This window comes from Taudactylus pleione, unplaced genomic scaffold, assembly GCF_031769625.1.
Source record: "Taudactylus pleione unplaced genomic scaffold, aTauple2 ptg001117l, whole genome shotgun sequence".
Classification (NCBI taxonomy): domain Eukaryota; kingdom Metazoa; phylum Chordata; class Amphibia; order Anura; family Myobatrachidae; genus Taudactylus; species Taudactylus pleione.
The window spans coordinates 414,291-432,469 of NW_028285518.1; the positions used below are offsets into that span (position 1 = coordinate 414,291).

The following is an 18,179-nucleotide window of genomic DNA, read 5'->3' on the forward strand; positions in this document are numbered from 1 at the left end:
TATTACAGTGTATTTTATGTGGATCTGGCTTATTACAGTGTATTTTATGTGGACCTGGCTTATTACAGTGTATTTTATGTGGACCTGGCTTATTACAGTGTATTTTATGGCTTATTACAGTGTATTTTATGTGGATCTGGCTTGTATCTTCAATGTGCTGGGCTCGACCCCCAACCTTACTGAAACCGGGTGTGATACAAGGTCATACTTCTGCAAATGTCACACCAAAGGCATGCACACACAAGTGCGGCGTGGGTTTGTGACAGCTAGGCCACATCCCAATATTTGAGCGCGTGCCTCCGGCGCGCGCATGCTGTCTGTCTTTCTTTTAACTACATATATTTTTCAGCGCTTTGCCTCTGACAGGTTAGCCACCCCTGGGCTCAGTAGTCACAGCAGCTGACATTCTGTGGTCTTTCAAGACAACGCTCCCTTACTGTGGTACCACACCCCCCATGATTAGGCCACGCCCACAATATTACTGTTTCTTGAGGGAAGGGGGGGGGGCGCATTTTGACTGCTCGCACTGGGAGCCTCAGACCCTAGAAACTGCCCTGGCATCAGCCATAGGCTGGGCTAGTGTAGATGGCGGACGTGATGGTGCGCTGATGGAGGAGTGATCAGACGCACCTGCGGAATTAGTGTTCACGGCCACTGAAAGTGGGCATCTCAGGGCTTGCACAGTCGGCGCACGCTAGAACACAAGAGGTAGGCTGAAAGTTTCATTTGCATATTGCCGCATCTGTGACTCCATAAAAAATCACAAGCGTGGCTGCAACTGTGACCACACCTGAATATGGCCCTGAATACGGTGTGCAATAGTTTGGGCATCCCGTCAGTCCCTGCTTAGTTACACCTCCAGTGGTGTTTATATTAATTTCATTAATTCGCCGTTATGCACAGACAATAATTCTTGGAGCACTTGTCACGAAACCAAAAAGCATAATATCCAACCCCATGCTGAATATTCTGTCATATGTATCAAAGCTTGATGTGAGATAAAATTGTGAAATATACAGTATATCACCAACCAATCAGCTTCTAACTTACATTTTGCAGGCTGTGTTTAAGAAATGATAGTTTGGAGCTGATTGGTTGTGATATACTGTATATTTCACAATTTTATCTCACATCAAGCTTTGATACATATGCCCCCTGGGGGCCTATTCATCAACAATAAAATAACGTTTTTAAGGACATTTTCCTTAAATAACGTTATTTTGGTATTCATGAACAGACTTAGCACAGGAGATATCACTATCTCCTTGCTAAGTTCCCCTGCGTTAAATTCCACACTCCCCATACATTAGTACATTATTACATTAGTATTAGTACATTAGTACATTAGTATGGGGATGTGGAAATTGTGGTATTCATCAAATTCCGAAAATTATCAATTTTCGGAACTTGATGCAGTTACTATTCGCCACTGTGAGGTGGCGAATAGCAGAATCCACTTACCTGTATCCGCGTGTGCAGGTCCCCCGACGAGTCCCTCCGGCGCTCTTCTCCGTCCTCTGGCTCCGTCCTGCTGGTCTGTCATGTGGTTTCCCAGCAGAGCACAAGAAAGTTTAGACAAAAAAAAAAAAAGTTTTTTTTTTTTTTCTAATCTGTCATGTGGTCTGCTGGGAAACCACATGACAGACCAGCAGGACGGAGCCAGAGGCTGCTGCGCGGACAGGTAAGTCGGGGGGGGGGGAGGTGAGCGGAGGGGGGTGGGAGGGGTCGGGGGGTACACAAACTTACCGCATCTGTAGGCAGTGCTGCGCATGCGCTGGTTTTACAGATGTAACAGCGCATGCGCAGCACTGTTTCCAGATGCGATAAGGTAGTGTAGGCAGGAACAGTATCTATTTCCCGAAAAGCTGTCATCGCAAAAATGACAGGTACCGGAATAGATACTTATGGAGAGGAGGAATGATGAATTCCACCTATAATTAGCTAGAACTCCATGCGAGTTCGAAAGCTAATTATCTCCAGAGAATTTTTAAGTTTAATGAGTAGGCTCCCTGGTCTGCTAATGTTTAACCTGTTTTCTCCAAATGTATCTATTGTGACTGTGGGGCCTGTTTGTCAATTAATATTTGACAGTGTTTTGGGGGGTACCGGCAAAATATTAACTCCCCAAATTCCAAAGTTTTTTCGGCTACAAAAGCAGCCCCTTGCTTTATTACGGAGCATTCTGGAGCTTGGCCCCGCTTGCTAACACCATATTCAGACTAATTTCCTCAAGAGATTCTGGGAGAGGGATTAAGTGGGACCCCTCCCCTTCACTCTCCACTTGCACATACGTGATCAGCAGACCACACATGCAGCGGACCCAGGCAAATGAAAGTAAAGTGATCGCTAACGTCGCAGGGACGGGCTCCTATCGATCCTGAGCACTTTGGCACTAACTCATTATTATAATGCAGGGATAGGGCTGATTTTTCTGTTGCCACAATTTACCCTTAAAATCTTGCAGAGGCAGCTGGGTTCATGGTAAGGGTTATCCTACCGCTTTGCCGGGGCCAGTCTGAAGGGGATTTGCGCACGGAGAGACCCAGCTAGCCGTCTCACGCACGGGCGTTGGTACTCAAAGTCTTGATTTTGGTTTTCCGTTCCACTTGGTCAACAAAGGAAAAAAAAAGTGAAATATAATTTTTAGTAATATTAAAAATAGTCGACAATCTTTTAAAACTATTCACAATTGAAAAAAAATTATTGCTTTATTTACATAGTAAGGAGGTTTGTCATTGCTATTGCTTTGCATGAGAGACACGATCGACCATGGTTACGATGGCGACTTGGGTACAGGGCTGTTTGCCATTAAATAGATTAACCACTTTGTTCCAACATGGAGAAGTAGGTCTGAATCAGTGACGGGTCGGTAAAGCAGTCAATAGCGCAATAGCTGTTGCGAGAATATGCAAATGCTAATCTTAGCCTCCCCTTTGTGCGGGACGGTGAAATAGAGGGTACGAGCAGTGAGACGCCATTTCAGGCTGCGTGGTCTGTGCATTTGCGATGGAGATTGTATACACATCAACATCAGTCGTTCCATCGACATTTGCTGCAGCCTATGGGCTATAGCTACTCACCTCTAATCCAACTAAACATGGCCTCTAACACTGTGTATTTGTGATTGGGAGTGCAGCGGTGCTCCCAGACACGCCTGAGACACGCCTATGAAACGGCCCCTTTTTTACATCACTTTGGAGGGTCTATTCATCATCACTTAATTTGTACAAAAGCACGTGAAAATGTACACTTTCACATACTTTTGCATAAATGAAGTGTCAGGACCATTCATCGAGTTCCGGAAATTTTTTTTTTTTCCGGAACTTGGTGATGTTACTGTACGCTATCCTCAGATGGCGTACAGCCCCCAATAATCTTCACAGGCTGTCGATTACACGGCAGCCTGTCAATATTTACATGGCAGCCACTGCAGCCAGCAGAGGATCTATTCAGAGGACAGTGCAGCCAGCAGGGGGAGGACAGTGGACACTACACCACAGAAAGTATGCGGGGGATGGGAGACAGCAGCAGGGGGAGGAGAGTGGACACTGCACCACAGAAAGTATGCGGGGGACAGCAGGAGGGGGAGGAGAGAGGACACCACACCACAGAAAGTATGCGGGGGATGGGAGACAGCAGGAGGGGGAGGGGAGAGGACACTGGGAGGAGACAGAGTGGACACCAGGGAAAGGATGTTAGAGTTAGGAGGGGGGGCACCGGTGGCAGGGAAATCCATAGGAATACTGCAGGTGTAGTGGGTAAAGTATCACTATTCCGAAAAGCTGACTCCGCACAAAGAGCAGCTTTTGTTAATGAGGCATGATGGAAGCCTCCAAACAGTTTTTTAAACTTGCAACGAGTTTAAAACATAATTATCACTAGATGTAATGATGAACAGACCCCTAGGTCACCTCCCAGTCTGTACCTTGAAATGCCCAGGGATCGTAAACACCTTCTCAAGTGTTAGCGATGCCGTACACAGTTGCAAACACCATCACACAATTGGGTTCCCTCGTGCGCAGTTAGGGTTTCTGAGACTTTTTGCATATGCGCAGTAGCAAAACATCACTCAACTGCGTAACCATTGGTCACTGCGTCCATCCCTGAATCAGCACCATGTTACGGATCTTGTCACATATTGTCCCCATAGAAAATCTATGAGGGCGGCTTCTGCGGGGGCTGGCTGACAGCAAGCCGGCGATTTCTTACGCCTTCTAAATTGTCACATACCAGCGACACTTAATTCTGTCCTTAAACATGAAAAAGCAGCCATTTCCGCGTACTTTAATGGCCAAATTGATTAATTAATTGGCCCCTACGGTGAGGTTGTCTTATTAAATCGCATTTTTCATGCAAAAATTATCACTTTATCAAGACGATAATAAAGGGCGTAGGACCACGAATATCATCTACAGCAAAGGTGATTACAGTGTAATAAACACATGGTTTCGCCAAGGTGCTATTGTTTTGCTCCCAGCACTGCACAACCTGAGTGTTTTCATTTATACATATCGCGCCACATCAGCGCAATGCGGATCACGGCGCCAATCTCTGTAAGTAAAATTATTACTAGACTACTTAATTATGGACTGCCATAGCAGATAACGCATCTCTCCCATGACGGGAGAGATGTAAATTGTCCACATTGCTGGAAAAGGGCTTAGAAATAGCTCTGACCACGACCGTTTGCAGCTCACTGTAAGTTAAACTGCACAGGGCACAGGGGATTAATGGCTACACTAAGTTAAGGCTCAACAGGTAAATGTAGATTAATTAAAAAAGAACAGTAGGTTAGCTTTGAAAGGTATCTGTATAGCAGATCAACAAGCAATAGGTCGCAGTTCAGTAGGTCGACACCAGATGGTTGACATACAGTTGGTCGACAGGGGCAACCATTTGTTTGTCGGCCATTTTAAACCGCCCACCTTTTAACCCTGTCGACCATTTGCTCTGACGGCCTTTTGCACCTGTTGACCTTTAGTCCCTGGCGACTTATTGAATGTCAACCGTTTGGTGTCGACCTCTTGACTGTCGACCTTTACATTGTCAATCTTTTATATAACACCCTCTTTAAATACAGGGATCAGTCAAAGATCCCCATAAGGGTTTTACAAAATCTAAAGCAAAAGTTTAAAGAAAAGTAAAAATGTACAAATCCATGAAAACAAAATAAAAAACCCTGATATGAGTCTTCTCTAAAAGACACAGAAATGTCGCTCACAGCGGATTGTTTTTTTTTTTTTTTTTAGGAATTTTTTAAAGTAGTATATGCAGATAAATATCCCTGTAACTGTATTATCAACAGACTGTGGTGAGTTGTCAGCGCCCCTCCTCCCTATTCAATGTCTGGTTCAGGTAAAGAGGAAATTTTGGGGAAGGGGCTTAGGGCAAAATTTACTAAGCGGCGGTTTGACGGCGGGTTCTATTCTGTTCTAAACCCCGGGGGTTTGGTGGCGGGTTCTATTCTGTTCTAAGCCCTGGGGGTTTGGTGGCGGTTTTGCAGCGGTTTCTAAATGACAGCCCTATTCTATTCTAAAATGTGTTTTGACAGCGGTTTGGAGGCGGTTTTGCTATCTGCAGATTTACTAAGGCCAAAACCGCTGAAAAACTGCCATCAAAACACAGTTTAGAATAGAATAGAACAGGGCTGTCATTTAGAAACCGCCACCAAACCCCCAGGGTTTAGAACAGAATAGAACCCGCCACCAAACCCCGGGGATTAGAACAGAATTGAACCCGCCACCAAACCCCGGGGATTAGAACAGAATAGAAGCCGCCAGCAAACCCCGGGGATTAGAACAGAATAGAACCCGCCACCAAACCCCGGGGATTAGAACAGAATTGAACCCGCCACCAAACCCCGGGGATTAGAACAGAATAGAACCCGCCAGCAAACCACTGGGGATTAGAACAGAATAGAACCCGTCACCAAACCACCGGGGATTAGAACAGAATAGAACCCGCCACCAAACCCCTGGGGATTAGAACAGAATAGAACCCGCCACCAAACCACCGGGGATTAGAACAGAATAGAACCCGCCACCAAACCCCTGGGGATTAGAACAGAATAGAACCCGCCACCAAACCACCGGGGATTAGAACAGATTAGAACCCGCCAGCAAACCCTGGGGATTAGAACAGAATAGAACCCGCCACCAAACCACCGGGGATTAGAACAGAATAGAACCCGCCACCAAACCACCGGGGATTAGAACAGAATAGAACCCGCCACCAAACCCCGGGGATTAGAACAGAATAGAACCCGCCACCAAACCACCGGGGATTAGAACAGAATAGAACCCGCCACCAAACCACCGGGGATTAGAACAGAATAGAACCCGCCACCAAACCCCTGGGGATTAGAACAGAATAGAACCCGCCACCAAACCACTGGGGATTAGAACAGAATAGAACCCGCCACCAAACCACTGGGGATTAGAACAGAATAGAACCCGCCACCAAACCACCGGGGATTAGAACAGAATAGAACCCGCCACCAAACCCCTGGGGATTAGAACAGAATAGAACCCGCCACCAAACCACCGGGGATTAGAACAGATTAGAACCCGCCAGCAAACCCCGGGGATTAGAACAGAATAGAACCCGCCACCAAACCACCGGGGATTAGAACAGAATAGAACCCGCCACCAAACCCCGGGGATTAGAACAGAATAGAACCCGCCACCAAACCACCGGGGATTAGAACAGAATAGAACCCGCCACCAAACCACCGGGGATTAGAACAGAATAGAACCCGCCACCAAAGCACCAGGGATTAGAACAGAATAGAACCCGCCACCAAACCACCGGGGATTAGAACAGAATAGAACCCGCCACCAAACCACCGGGGATTAGAACAGAATAGAACCCGCCGTCAAACCACCAGGGATTAGAACAGAATAGAACCCGCCACCAAACCCCGGGGATTAGAACAGAATAGAACCCGCCACCAAACCCCGGGGATTAGAACAGAATAGAACCCGCCACCAAACCCCGGGGATTAGAACAGAATAGAACCCGCCACCAAACCACCGGGGATTAGAACAGAATAGAACCCGCCACCAAACCACCGGGGATTAGAACAGAATAGAACCCGCCGTCAAACCACCAGGGATTAGAACAGAATAGAACCCGCCACCAAACCCCGGGGATTAGAACAGAATAGAGCCCGCCACCAAACCCCGGGGATTAGAACAGAATAGAACCCGCCACCAAACCACCGGGGATTAGAACAGAATAGAACCCGCCACCAAACCACCGGGGATTAGAACAGAATAGAACCCGCCGTCAAACCACCAGGGATTAGAACAGAATAGAACCCGCCACCAAACCCCGGGGATTAGAACAGAATAGAACCCGCCACCAAACCACCAGGGATTAGAACAGAATAGAACCCGCCACCAAACCCCGGGGATTAGAACAGAATAGAGCCCGCCACCAAACCCCGGGGATTAGAACAGAATAGAACCCGCCACCAAACCACCGGGGATTAGAACAGAATAGAACTCGCCGTCAAACCACCAGGGATTAGAACAGAATAGAACCCGCCACCAAACCCCGGGGATTAGAACAGAATAGAACCCGCCACCAAACCACCAGGGATTAGAACAGAATAGAACCCGCCACCAAAACCCCGGGGATTAGAACAGAATAGAACCCGCCACCAAACCCTGGGGATTAGAACAGAATAGAACCCGCCGTCAAACCGCCGCTTAGTAAATTTTGCCCATAGACAGCGGTTAGGATTGTTTATAAACTGAGTAGGAAGAGAAGAATGATGTACTGTAGTTTGGCCAAAGATGGATCATATATTCCCTCTTGTGCTTTTTCTTCCCTCACTTACACCATCATCTCCTCCCCACTGCCAACATCAGCACCAAACCTTTGGGGTTGGACACCCGGCTACGCATTTGGGTACTATGACGGCTGATGCAGCAATATTTATACACCTTGTCCATGTCCTGCAATGTCCTGTACTGTAAGTCACTTATTTCTTGTTTTGTTACATACTGTTTCTATATATGTACTTTGTAGGGCGCTGTGGACCTCTTAACTTTTTTTAATGGGGAGGGGGGGGGGGCAGCACAATGGCACAGTGGTTACCATTGCTGTTTCATAGCCTTTGGACTATGGGCTTGATTCCAACCCTATCCGTGTACAGTTTATATCTTGTCCTTGTTGCCGTCGCCTTGACGACATTCAGAATATCGGCATGATGTTTCCGTTGTCATTCACAATGCCGGCATTGTCAGAATGTCGGCAGCTGATTTTAAGGTTAGGCACCAATTAGGGTTAGGGATAAGGCTGCACTTGGGGTTAGATTAGGTTTAGGCAGGGCCGGCTCGAGGCATGTTCTACCAGTGCGGTCGAGCAGGGGTGCCACCCCATAGAGGGCGCACCCCTCCCAACCATTCCTGATTTCAGCAGGACAGTCCCGTTTTTCGGGCACTGTCCTGCTGTTCCACCTGTGGGGCAAAGTGTCCTGCGGGTGGTCGGGCACCTCAACTTCCGCAGCCGTGTGGCGGTGCTGGCCTTGGGTAAGAGGAATGGATGCTGCGCGCATTCGCGTAGCATCCATTCACTGCAGGAAGAGGGCTAGGGGCAGTCCAGCTACTGACGTGACGGGAGGCGTGCCGTACGGGCACGCCCCAAATAGCATCATTTAGGGGCATGGCCTATGGTAATTATGCCACACCCCCATTTCCGGATGGGCGCGGCTAAGGGGCGATGGGTCCCGGTCCAGCACAGAGCTCAGCTAACCCTGGAGCCGGCCCTGGTTATGCTTAGGGGGGATTTTATGTCTGTTTTGTGGGGTTTTGTGTTGGTGAGAGAAGCGGGAGGCTTATGATTCTGAGTCACATGCAGGCTGACGCTTCGTCTGTGCGCCAGCCACGATTAGGACGGAAATGTGAGATCTATCACGAGGGAACAAGTGTTACAATATTACCCATACTATTGCTGATGGATGACAGATGTTACTAATATACTGAGAGTCTAGTTACATTGTTACAGACAGAAGGGGTGACTCTGTGTTGTTACTGACAATCTACACATGAATAACTTTTCTTTCAGGTTTTTATGTGGCCTGGGAATACTTATGAGCACAGATACATAATTTTTTTGATGCTAAAAGGACACAGGGGCCTATTCATGATGTTAATTATCAGGGTCCAATAATTAACATTCTAACTCGCCGCGGCTGCTGGAGCAATTCATCATTGCTCAGGCGTGGTGACAGCTGATCCGAAATCATCCGTCCCCGCGAGCGGCTTCACTGCTCCTTTTCGAAGCAGTGAATCTTTTCACTGCCCCTTTCAGAGCAGCGACGGGAGTGAGCATGCGTTTTTCACCTGCTTTTGTAAAAATTAAGTGATGATGAATAGGCCCCTTAATATAATTAGATGGGTAGTCTATGCCAGAGGTTCCCAAACTTGGTCCTCAACACATCCTAATGGTCCAGGTTTTAAGGATAACCGTTCTTGGGCACAGGGGACTTAGGGCCTGATTCTGACCTACTCGCGAGCGCAAAGTGCTCGCAAGCGGGTCATTGGTCCCTCACAGCGCATGCACACGCCGGAGCCGGCTCCGGCGTGCGCATGCGCGAGACCCGGCCAGCGACGGGCGCTCCGTCGGCACGGGTCTCGCACCAAAAGGGGGTGGCTGTCAATTTGATTGACAGCTTGCCCCGTTTTGGAGGCGGGCAGGGAGGGTGGCTACACAAACGGAGGCATTCCCAAAGGAACGCCTGCCATTTGTGGGAGGCACCACTGACATCACCAGTGATGTCAGTGGAGAGCTTCCTACTCTGTTAGAGCAGGAAGCTCTCTGGGGCTTGCGACGGACGAGACCCTACCACAAGGGTCTTGTTGCAAGCCCCGATGGTCGCGACGGTCGCGACCATTGCGACCATCACCTGGCCGCTCGCAAAAGCTGTGGGTGGCCGCAACAAAAAAAAAAACGCTCTGCTCCGATCGCGGCAGGGGTGACTGGGCCGCATAATATTTGTGTTTAAACTTGGAACGCTGGTCTCTGAAGTGATCAGAGAAGCCTCTGATCGCTTCAGAGGTCAGCGTTCCCAGTGATGCAGTTCACGGGTGCGCAGGTGACGTCATGATGTCACCTGCGATGTGCGCGGCCTACCCTTCTGGCTCTAGTTAGATGTACGTGGCCTACCCTACTGAATCTAGTTAGATCCAGTCAGCGGCAGGTGTCTATGCGGGAGTGGTGCCCAGTGGCCAGCGTGAAGAGAGGTAAGTAAGAGAGAGGTAAGTACTGCACAGGGGAGTGGGGTCTGTTCTATACTGGGAGGGGGCTAAACATAAGGGGCATTACTGGGGGCACTACTAGAGAGATTACTGGTGGCACAACATAAGGGGCATTACTGGGGGCACAGCATAAGGGGCGTTAATGTGGCCACTGAGTAAGGGGCATTACTGGGGGCACTGTCTAAGGGGCTCTAATACAGGTGGCATTGAATAAGGAGCTCTTATAAAGGGGGCATTGGATAAGGGGCTCTTATGCAAGGGGCACTGCATAATGGATACTACTAGGGGCACTGCGTAAGGGGCTCTAATACAGGGGGCATTGAATAAGGGGCACTGCATAAGGGGCATTTCTAGGGGCACAGCATAAGGGGGACTACTAGGGGTATTAATGGGGGCACTGAATAATAGACACTACTGGGGGCACTGCCTAAGGGGCTCTTATACAGGAGGCATTGCATAAGGAGCTCTTATAAAGGGGGCATTGCATAATGGGCTCTTAAACAGGGTCACTGCATAATGGGCACAACTACAGTGGCATTGCATAAGGTGCTCTAATACAGGGCGTATTGCATAAGGGGCACTACTACAGGGGGGCACTGCATTGGTTTTTATCAATAATAACCCTTTCAAAATTGCATATAAGACTTTTTTTATTCTTGCGGACCACACACTTGTAGGCCTTAAATATTTGGCCCGGCTGGTATTTTGAGTTTGACATGCCTGTACTAATGGCCCCCATACACGGTGCGATGATAAGTTGGTAAGATGGGTTGTACGATTGCCCTTGAAATTCTTCATACAATGTGGAGAAATGGTGTACGATTGATCGTTACGATCATAGGATAAGATAAGAAGTGTGTCACATTGTACTCAAAAGATCGTAGATCTCTCTGCAAAACCATCTGATCTGCGATCCAACTAGACGACGACGGCGAGGACGCGCATTGGGGTCGCAGAACACACAAAATACACCTATTTTCATACGATTGGTCTGTACAACCCATCAAAACTGTCCATATCGGCTAAAATATCGTACCGTGTATGGGCACCTTAAGCCTTGGAGAGAGTTAAAGTGGAGAGAGATAAAGTACCAATCAATCAGCTCCTAACTGTCATTTTTCAAACAGGTGTCTATTTACTTAGCCTTGGATGAAGATAAAGTGAGCCTGTGATCTGGCAGTTAGGAGCTGATTGGCTGGTCCTTTATCCCCATCCACTTTATCTCTCTCAGAGGCTTAGTACATAGACCCCTTAATTAATACCTCAGGGTCTGATTCAGACCTGCTCGCCAGCGCTGTGCGCTCGCAATGTTCGATGCAATGCTCAATGCGCTCGCAATGCTCGATGGTGGCCCAGTGCGCATGCGCACGACAGAGCCGGCTCCGTCGTGCGCATGCACGAGACCCGGATAGCGACAGGCAAAGCGTCGCTCCGGGTCTCGTACCAAAGGGGGCGTGCTGTCGATGTTGAGCGACAGCACGCCCCCTTTGGTGGGCGGGCGGGGGGAGTGGCTGCCCAAACGGAGGCGTTCCCATGTGAACGCCTCCGTTTGGGGGCGGCCCCACTGACATCACGAGTGATGTCAGTGGGAAAGAGTTCAGCTCTGTTAGAGCCAAAATCTCTCTGGGGCTTGCGGCAACGAGACCCTACCACAAGGGTCTCGTCGCAAGCCCGATGGTCGCGATGGTCTTGACCATCACAACCATCTTCCTGGCCGCTCGCTATAGCTGTGGGTGGTCTACAGAGCGAGAACTCTGTCAGAGCGTCTGGCTCTGAATCAGGCCCCCAGTCTTTTGATTTAATAATGAGTGCTCAACTATGGATAGCCTTAAAACCTGGACCGTTAGTGTGCCTTGAGGACTGAGGAGTACTGTATGCAGGTCATTGCATACAGTACCCCTGATGTACTCTGCAGTGGAATACGTCACTTCCGGATTACTGTCCATCTAGCAATCCAAAACCTAATCCTAAACAGATATGTACAATCTAGGTGTGGCTGGTAACAATAGTCTATCTGTGCAGTTTGTGATTGGCTGTTTATAGATCATTTACATATACACCCGCATCGCTCATCATCGAGGGTTATCTGTGTAAGCGCCATTTTGTGACAGCATGCAAATATTTTCGCACCGGTATGAATAAGGAACATATAAAGTAGTAGGAAGTGATGGAGGCGAAGGGGGGGGGGGGGGCATTGATGATGCGTGCAGACTAGGTCCAGAATAAGGGGGGTCAGAGGGATCGGCGGCTGCTGGGGGGCTTGCCTGCCTTTCTGGGGGGGGGGTGGGTGGGAGCAGCACATGATTTTCGGGGGGCTCCCGGCCAAATCGGGAGGGTAGGCTACTATTACAGGTTTATCCTATGTTCTCAGTGGGAAATGTAAGGGGCATATTCAATTGGGTGCAAGATTTTTGCAGCAAAAATTAACCTGGCTATCGCGACCGATTTCTGATTACTGAGGCTATGCGCCCTTCCAATTCTAGCGATATCTAATTGATAAAAATTGGGCGCCAACATTTATTTGGCAAAAACCTGTGTGAAAAATGTAAAAAAAATGGGGAGAACAGTATATACACAATAGAAATCACATAAATATTGGATAATATAGATGTCTATTACTGTCCCCAAATAAAATATTTAGCGCTTTTAAAATGGTTCATGTGGCTGTTATGTGTGTGTACGTTTTTTTTATAGCAGTAAATAAAATTATAAAAAGCATTGGGCCTGATTCAGACCCACTCGCGAGCGGCTGTCCGCTCGCAAGTGGGTCGATGTTCTGGACTGAGCATGCGCACGTCGGAGGGAGCTCCGTCGTGCGCATGCGCCAGACGCGACGAGCGAAGGAAAGTCCTTCGCTCGTTGTGTCCGATCAAAGGGGGCGTGCTGTCAATGTTGATTGACAGCACGCCCCCTTTGGTAGGCGTGCCGGGGGCGTGCCTCCCTGACGGGGGCGTTCCCACGGGAACGCCTCCCGTCAAAAGCCGGCCCACTGACATCACTAGTGATGTCAGTGGGAGTGATTTTGGCTCTGATAGAGCCAAAATCACTCCGGAGCTTGCGGTTGAAAACCTCAACCGCAGGCTCCGGCTCGCAATTTCGATGGTCGCGATGGTCACGACCATCGCGGCCATCACAATGCACGCTCGTATAGCCTGTGGGTGGTGACCCACAGCTATACGAGCGTCCAGAAGGACGCTCCATTTTCATGGAGGCCGGCCCTCATTCAGAGCGTGCGCTCTGCTCAGAGCGTACGGCTCTGAATGAGGGCCATTATTTTACTGTTAAAATAAATCACGGTTGCCAACTTTCTGGCTGCCCCTTCTGGGAGGGAAAAACACCTGCCCCATCCATAATGCATCCATACCCATTATTCTTGCAGAATTTGACCACAATAATGACATGTAATTATTAGACCAATTAAACCAAGTAAACAATTCTAATTGACTAATTGGGATTTATATGAAAAGTATTTTAGGTATACATAGGCAAACGCGGGGGGGGGGGAATTCCGGTTGCCTGGAAACCCCCTTCCCCTGCCCACACCATAACCACAATAGAAATAATAATATAATAGAATATTACTGCTACATGTTCTTCTCACTATCACAAATTAAATAATTGCCACCACCTGTACATCTGTGCACCAACTAGTAGATCTGGAAAACATGCACTGTTAGAGGTGCACTGCAAAAGACCATCAATAGGGTAAATTACTAATACCTAAAATAATACACTGCTCAGTCCATAACGAGACCAATATGTACATTATGTCCAGGGCAGTGCTAGGTTCTTCTGCTGCTCCCCCAGACTCCCAGACTTGCTCCCATGCTCACATCTTAAATAAAAAAAACATTCAGCTCAGCACATGGCATCAGTAATGCCCCCTTTAACACTGCTGTGATAACCTGGGTGATTGCTGGGTCTTCCTCGGTCACGGCTCAGTGTAAAAGGGTCCCTGAAAATTAACCTGGGTCAAGTGACTTGGTAGCTACCAGGGTTGGACCCAGGGTGGACCTGGGTAATGGTGCAGTGTAAACGGCGCAACCTGGGTTATCTGACCTGGGTCATGCCTAAAATGAGCTGATTTGTGGCTGTGGAGCAGTCGCCTCCCACTTTTTATGACCTCACAAGTTTAGCAGGGCAGACCCAGGTTCAGTGTGAACGGGGATGACCTGAGAATAATCCAGATCGATGGTGGGGTGTAAACGGTGTCTGAACCATGTCTGAAAACCCAGGTCGGACCCGGGTTTTTGGTGGAAAAGAGGTATAAGAGGTGGTACCAAGACAATGATTCCTCAATATGGGATTTGTAACTCAATGTCAGAACTTCTTCTTTAAGCGATAATCCTGCCCGAACCAGAATATCATACATTTTATCTGATCCCATAAGGTTACCTGCCCTTGGTCTGGCACGCACCCTATCCCAAGTTGCCCCGAGGCTAGCATGCATTTAGTTTGGTGCTTAGCAGGCTCTCGCAGGCTCCTGGTGGGCGGTGCTGTCTGAATGAAGAAAATACCATTCAGAGTCAGCAGGAAGGAGCAGAGAGCACCAGACTTTGGGGGGGATTTATCAGACCTACAGAGGACAAGTGCTGGTATTTCCCATAGCAACCAATGAAGTTGTAGCTATCATTTTATAGAATGAACTAGGTAAATGATAGCTAGGAGCTGATTGGTTGCTATGGGTAAAGCCTCCACTTGACCTTTTTAGAAGGTTTGTAAAATCCATGACTTTTAGTAGGTTTTACACTATCTTGTTTATTAAATTTATCCATTAATAATAGTAAAGCACAAAATACTGTAGAATAAAAACAGACAGACAAAAAGCAAACATCATAGCTTATTATGTGACAATGAGAATCACTGATCATAAATGCTATTTTACGCTGTGACCTAATACGCCGTTTTGTTTTACAATTTATTAACAGGATATATGTCCAAACCCTCAGTTCATTGTTGATGGAGCAACACGTGGCGACATCTGCCAAGGCGCCCTCGGTAAGTACACAGACAGTACTCGCCAAGAGATTCCGACAGGTCATTTCAGCTATCTGGAAGGGCCGCAAAATTATGTCAGCCCCATAGTAGTTATATATTATTATTATTATTAATAATAATAATAATATATATATATTTTTTTTATTATTAGTAATAATAAGAATAAAATATATATATATATATATATACATATATATATTATTTTTTTTTCTTTCATTTGTCAATCGAAAGGACTAATCATACAAAAAATATTTATTTTTATATAACATTTACAGTAAACCCCCTATTTTTTTTATTTTTTTGTGTGTGTAAACTTGAAGCAAAGAAATCGTTACATGTACTGTATGGTATATGTACAAACAGATATTGTCTACAAGTCACAATTCCATGCAGGCTAATAAGAAGCCATGGGTCAGCACAATTGCTTTCCTTGTCTATAATCCAGGGCAGATAAGGTTATGGATAGATGGTTGGGTCGGAGCACAATTCACTCCCGTCTCCCACCATAATCTCCTCTCTCCCACAAACCCAGTTTCATCATCCAAAAATCAGGGGAAATTTGTGAAAAATTTAGTTTTTCTGCAGAATTATAAATTAAGTTGTTCTCCAAGTTTTGCTAATAATTAATAAAGTGGCAATATTTATAGTATTTTTGTAGTATGCACTTCTCGAGGGGGAAAGTAATAGATTTTGAGGAATAGCATGAAACTCGACGACGAGTTTCAGCCGTTTGTGACAGGTAAGAAAAGATAAACTCGCTGAAAACTCGCCAGAAAATGTCTCTCAGCGGAGAGCTTGCTCAAACTACATGCATTGTGATCATTAATCATAAGTATTACTTTATCACTAATTTATACTCAATTAAGGGCACCCAAAAATAATCATCAATATTTTGACGATCCATAATTACCTAAGGATTTTATTATTGGGGCAATAATGTTTAAAAATAATAACATTTAAAATTGGAAACAATAATATATTTTTTTTCACGGCACAAAAACGTTCTTATGGTGAAATTCAGAAAAAAAAAATTAAACTAAGTAAATTGTGCTCAGCTGCCGTCCTTAGGGTTAGTTATGTGGTGGAGGACAGGACTGCGCTTCAGCTTGACCACATATTTTGTGACTGGCAGCCACCAGCGCTGGTTTTGCCCATCACACACTGATCATAGATGGATTGATTTGGTTTTGGACCTCCAAACAATGGCACCCCTGTAAGTGCCCCAGTTTGGGGTAAGGAATGAAAGGGGTACAACTTTAATTGCAGTGTTTTTTTGTGTGTGTGAAACATCTGCAAATGTAACTGCACAGAGGAGCTCGGTCAGATTGTGCAATGGTTATAATAAAATACATACCACCTAAAGATTCCTATGCAGAGCAGTTTATATTCCCTATATTCCATATATTTCACATCTAACCAAAATAAATCCTGCTTTCAGGAATACCGTACTCTCCCGCCTGTCACTTGATGACCAATTCAGCAACATTTTCACGTTAGTCACAGAACAAACACTGTTAAGCAAGGCGGGGAATCTCTGCTTGTTTAATAAAGGTGTATATTTAGAATATATAGTTTAATAGATTAGCGTCCCATTTAAGTCTTAACTGAGATCAGCGATACAATAACATGCATGTGGCACCACAATGAATTGTCATGTCCAGCAGTATATCTGACTTAAAAGAGAAAAGAGCTTCTCTTAATTCCCAGTATCTGCAATCCTGCCTAGGACATGGCGGCCAGTCCTCTGTGAATTTACTGACAGTCAGTGAAATGTTTCCCATCAATCAGTGAATGATAAATAAAAGACATATTATTCCCTACAGTCCTAATTCACATCACCCAAAATGGACAGCTGCTTCTTGATTCCGGGGCATGGCTGGACTTATCTTGCCTGGAATATTGTATTGGGGTGGGGGGGACACACTAAAGTTTCAAAATATTTTCATGTTACATAAACTGTGTGGGTCTCATATTGGTAGGCCACAATTTTGCAGATTGAATGCAGGAGTAATATTATGGCTGTAAAATTGCAGCCTATTGTGTATATCTTACATTGCACATATCTATGAGATATATCAAGCCTTCATACTGCGTATGTACAGTATGTGTCTGCATTAATAAAAGATCTAAAAGTCTGTTAGGAAGTTTCTTGATGAATGCTTATCAGGAAAGTTCCTGCTGGATGCTCTTGATTAAGGTTTCTGGTGGCTGGTCGTCTGGAAGATTCCTGTTGGATGTTCTTCTGGAAGGTTCATGGTGTTAGTACTTGGTGAAAATTGCTGTTGAATGCTCTTTTCAGGAAGATTCCTGATCAATGCTTTTTCAGAAGATTCCTGATGGATGTTTTCCAGCAAGCTTCCTGGTTGATGCCAATTAGGAATGTTCCTAGTTGATGCTCTTACAGAAGATTTCTGCTGGATGCTCTTTAGGAACGCTCCTGGTTATGCTCTTCAGGAAGGGTCTTGGTTGATGCTCTTCAGGAAGGTTCCTGGTTGATGCTCATTAGGAAGGTTCTTAGTAGATGCTCTTCAGGAAGGTTCCTGGTGGATTCTTCTCAGGAAAGTTCCTGGTGGATTCTCTTTAGGAAAGTACCTGATAGAACTTGGTGGATGCTCTTCCAAATGATTCTTGTTGGATGCTCTTTAGCAATGTCACTGGTGCATGTTCTTCAGAAAGGTTTCTGTTTGATGTTCTTCAGGAAGGTTCCTGGTCGATGTTCTTCAGGAAGGTTCATGGTGGATGCTCTTCAGGAATGTTCCTGGCTGATGCTCTTCAGGAATGTTCCTGGTTTCTGATAGATGCTTGTCAGTAAGGTTTACAGTGCATACTCTGTCAACAAGGTTTCACCACAAACATTTTACGTGGACATTGCAACCAATTTTGTACTACCATGGGTATACTGTCGCAAAGAAAAAT

General features: G+C 46.4%; 1 protein-coding gene across 1 annotated transcript in view; it reads left to right on the forward strand.

Moving 5' to 3' along the window:
* CAPN8 (calpain 8) overlaps window positions 1–18,179 on the forward strand; it is a 76,766-nt gene that overhangs the window by 10,924 nt on the left and 47,663 nt on the right. Inside the window, exon 2 of the mRNA XM_088461861.1 lies at window positions 15,194–15,263. Within this exon, the coding sequence (XP_088317987.1) occupies window positions 15,194–15,263 (70 nt within the window). The remainder of the gene's footprint in view (window positions 1–15,193; window positions 15,264–18,179) is intronic.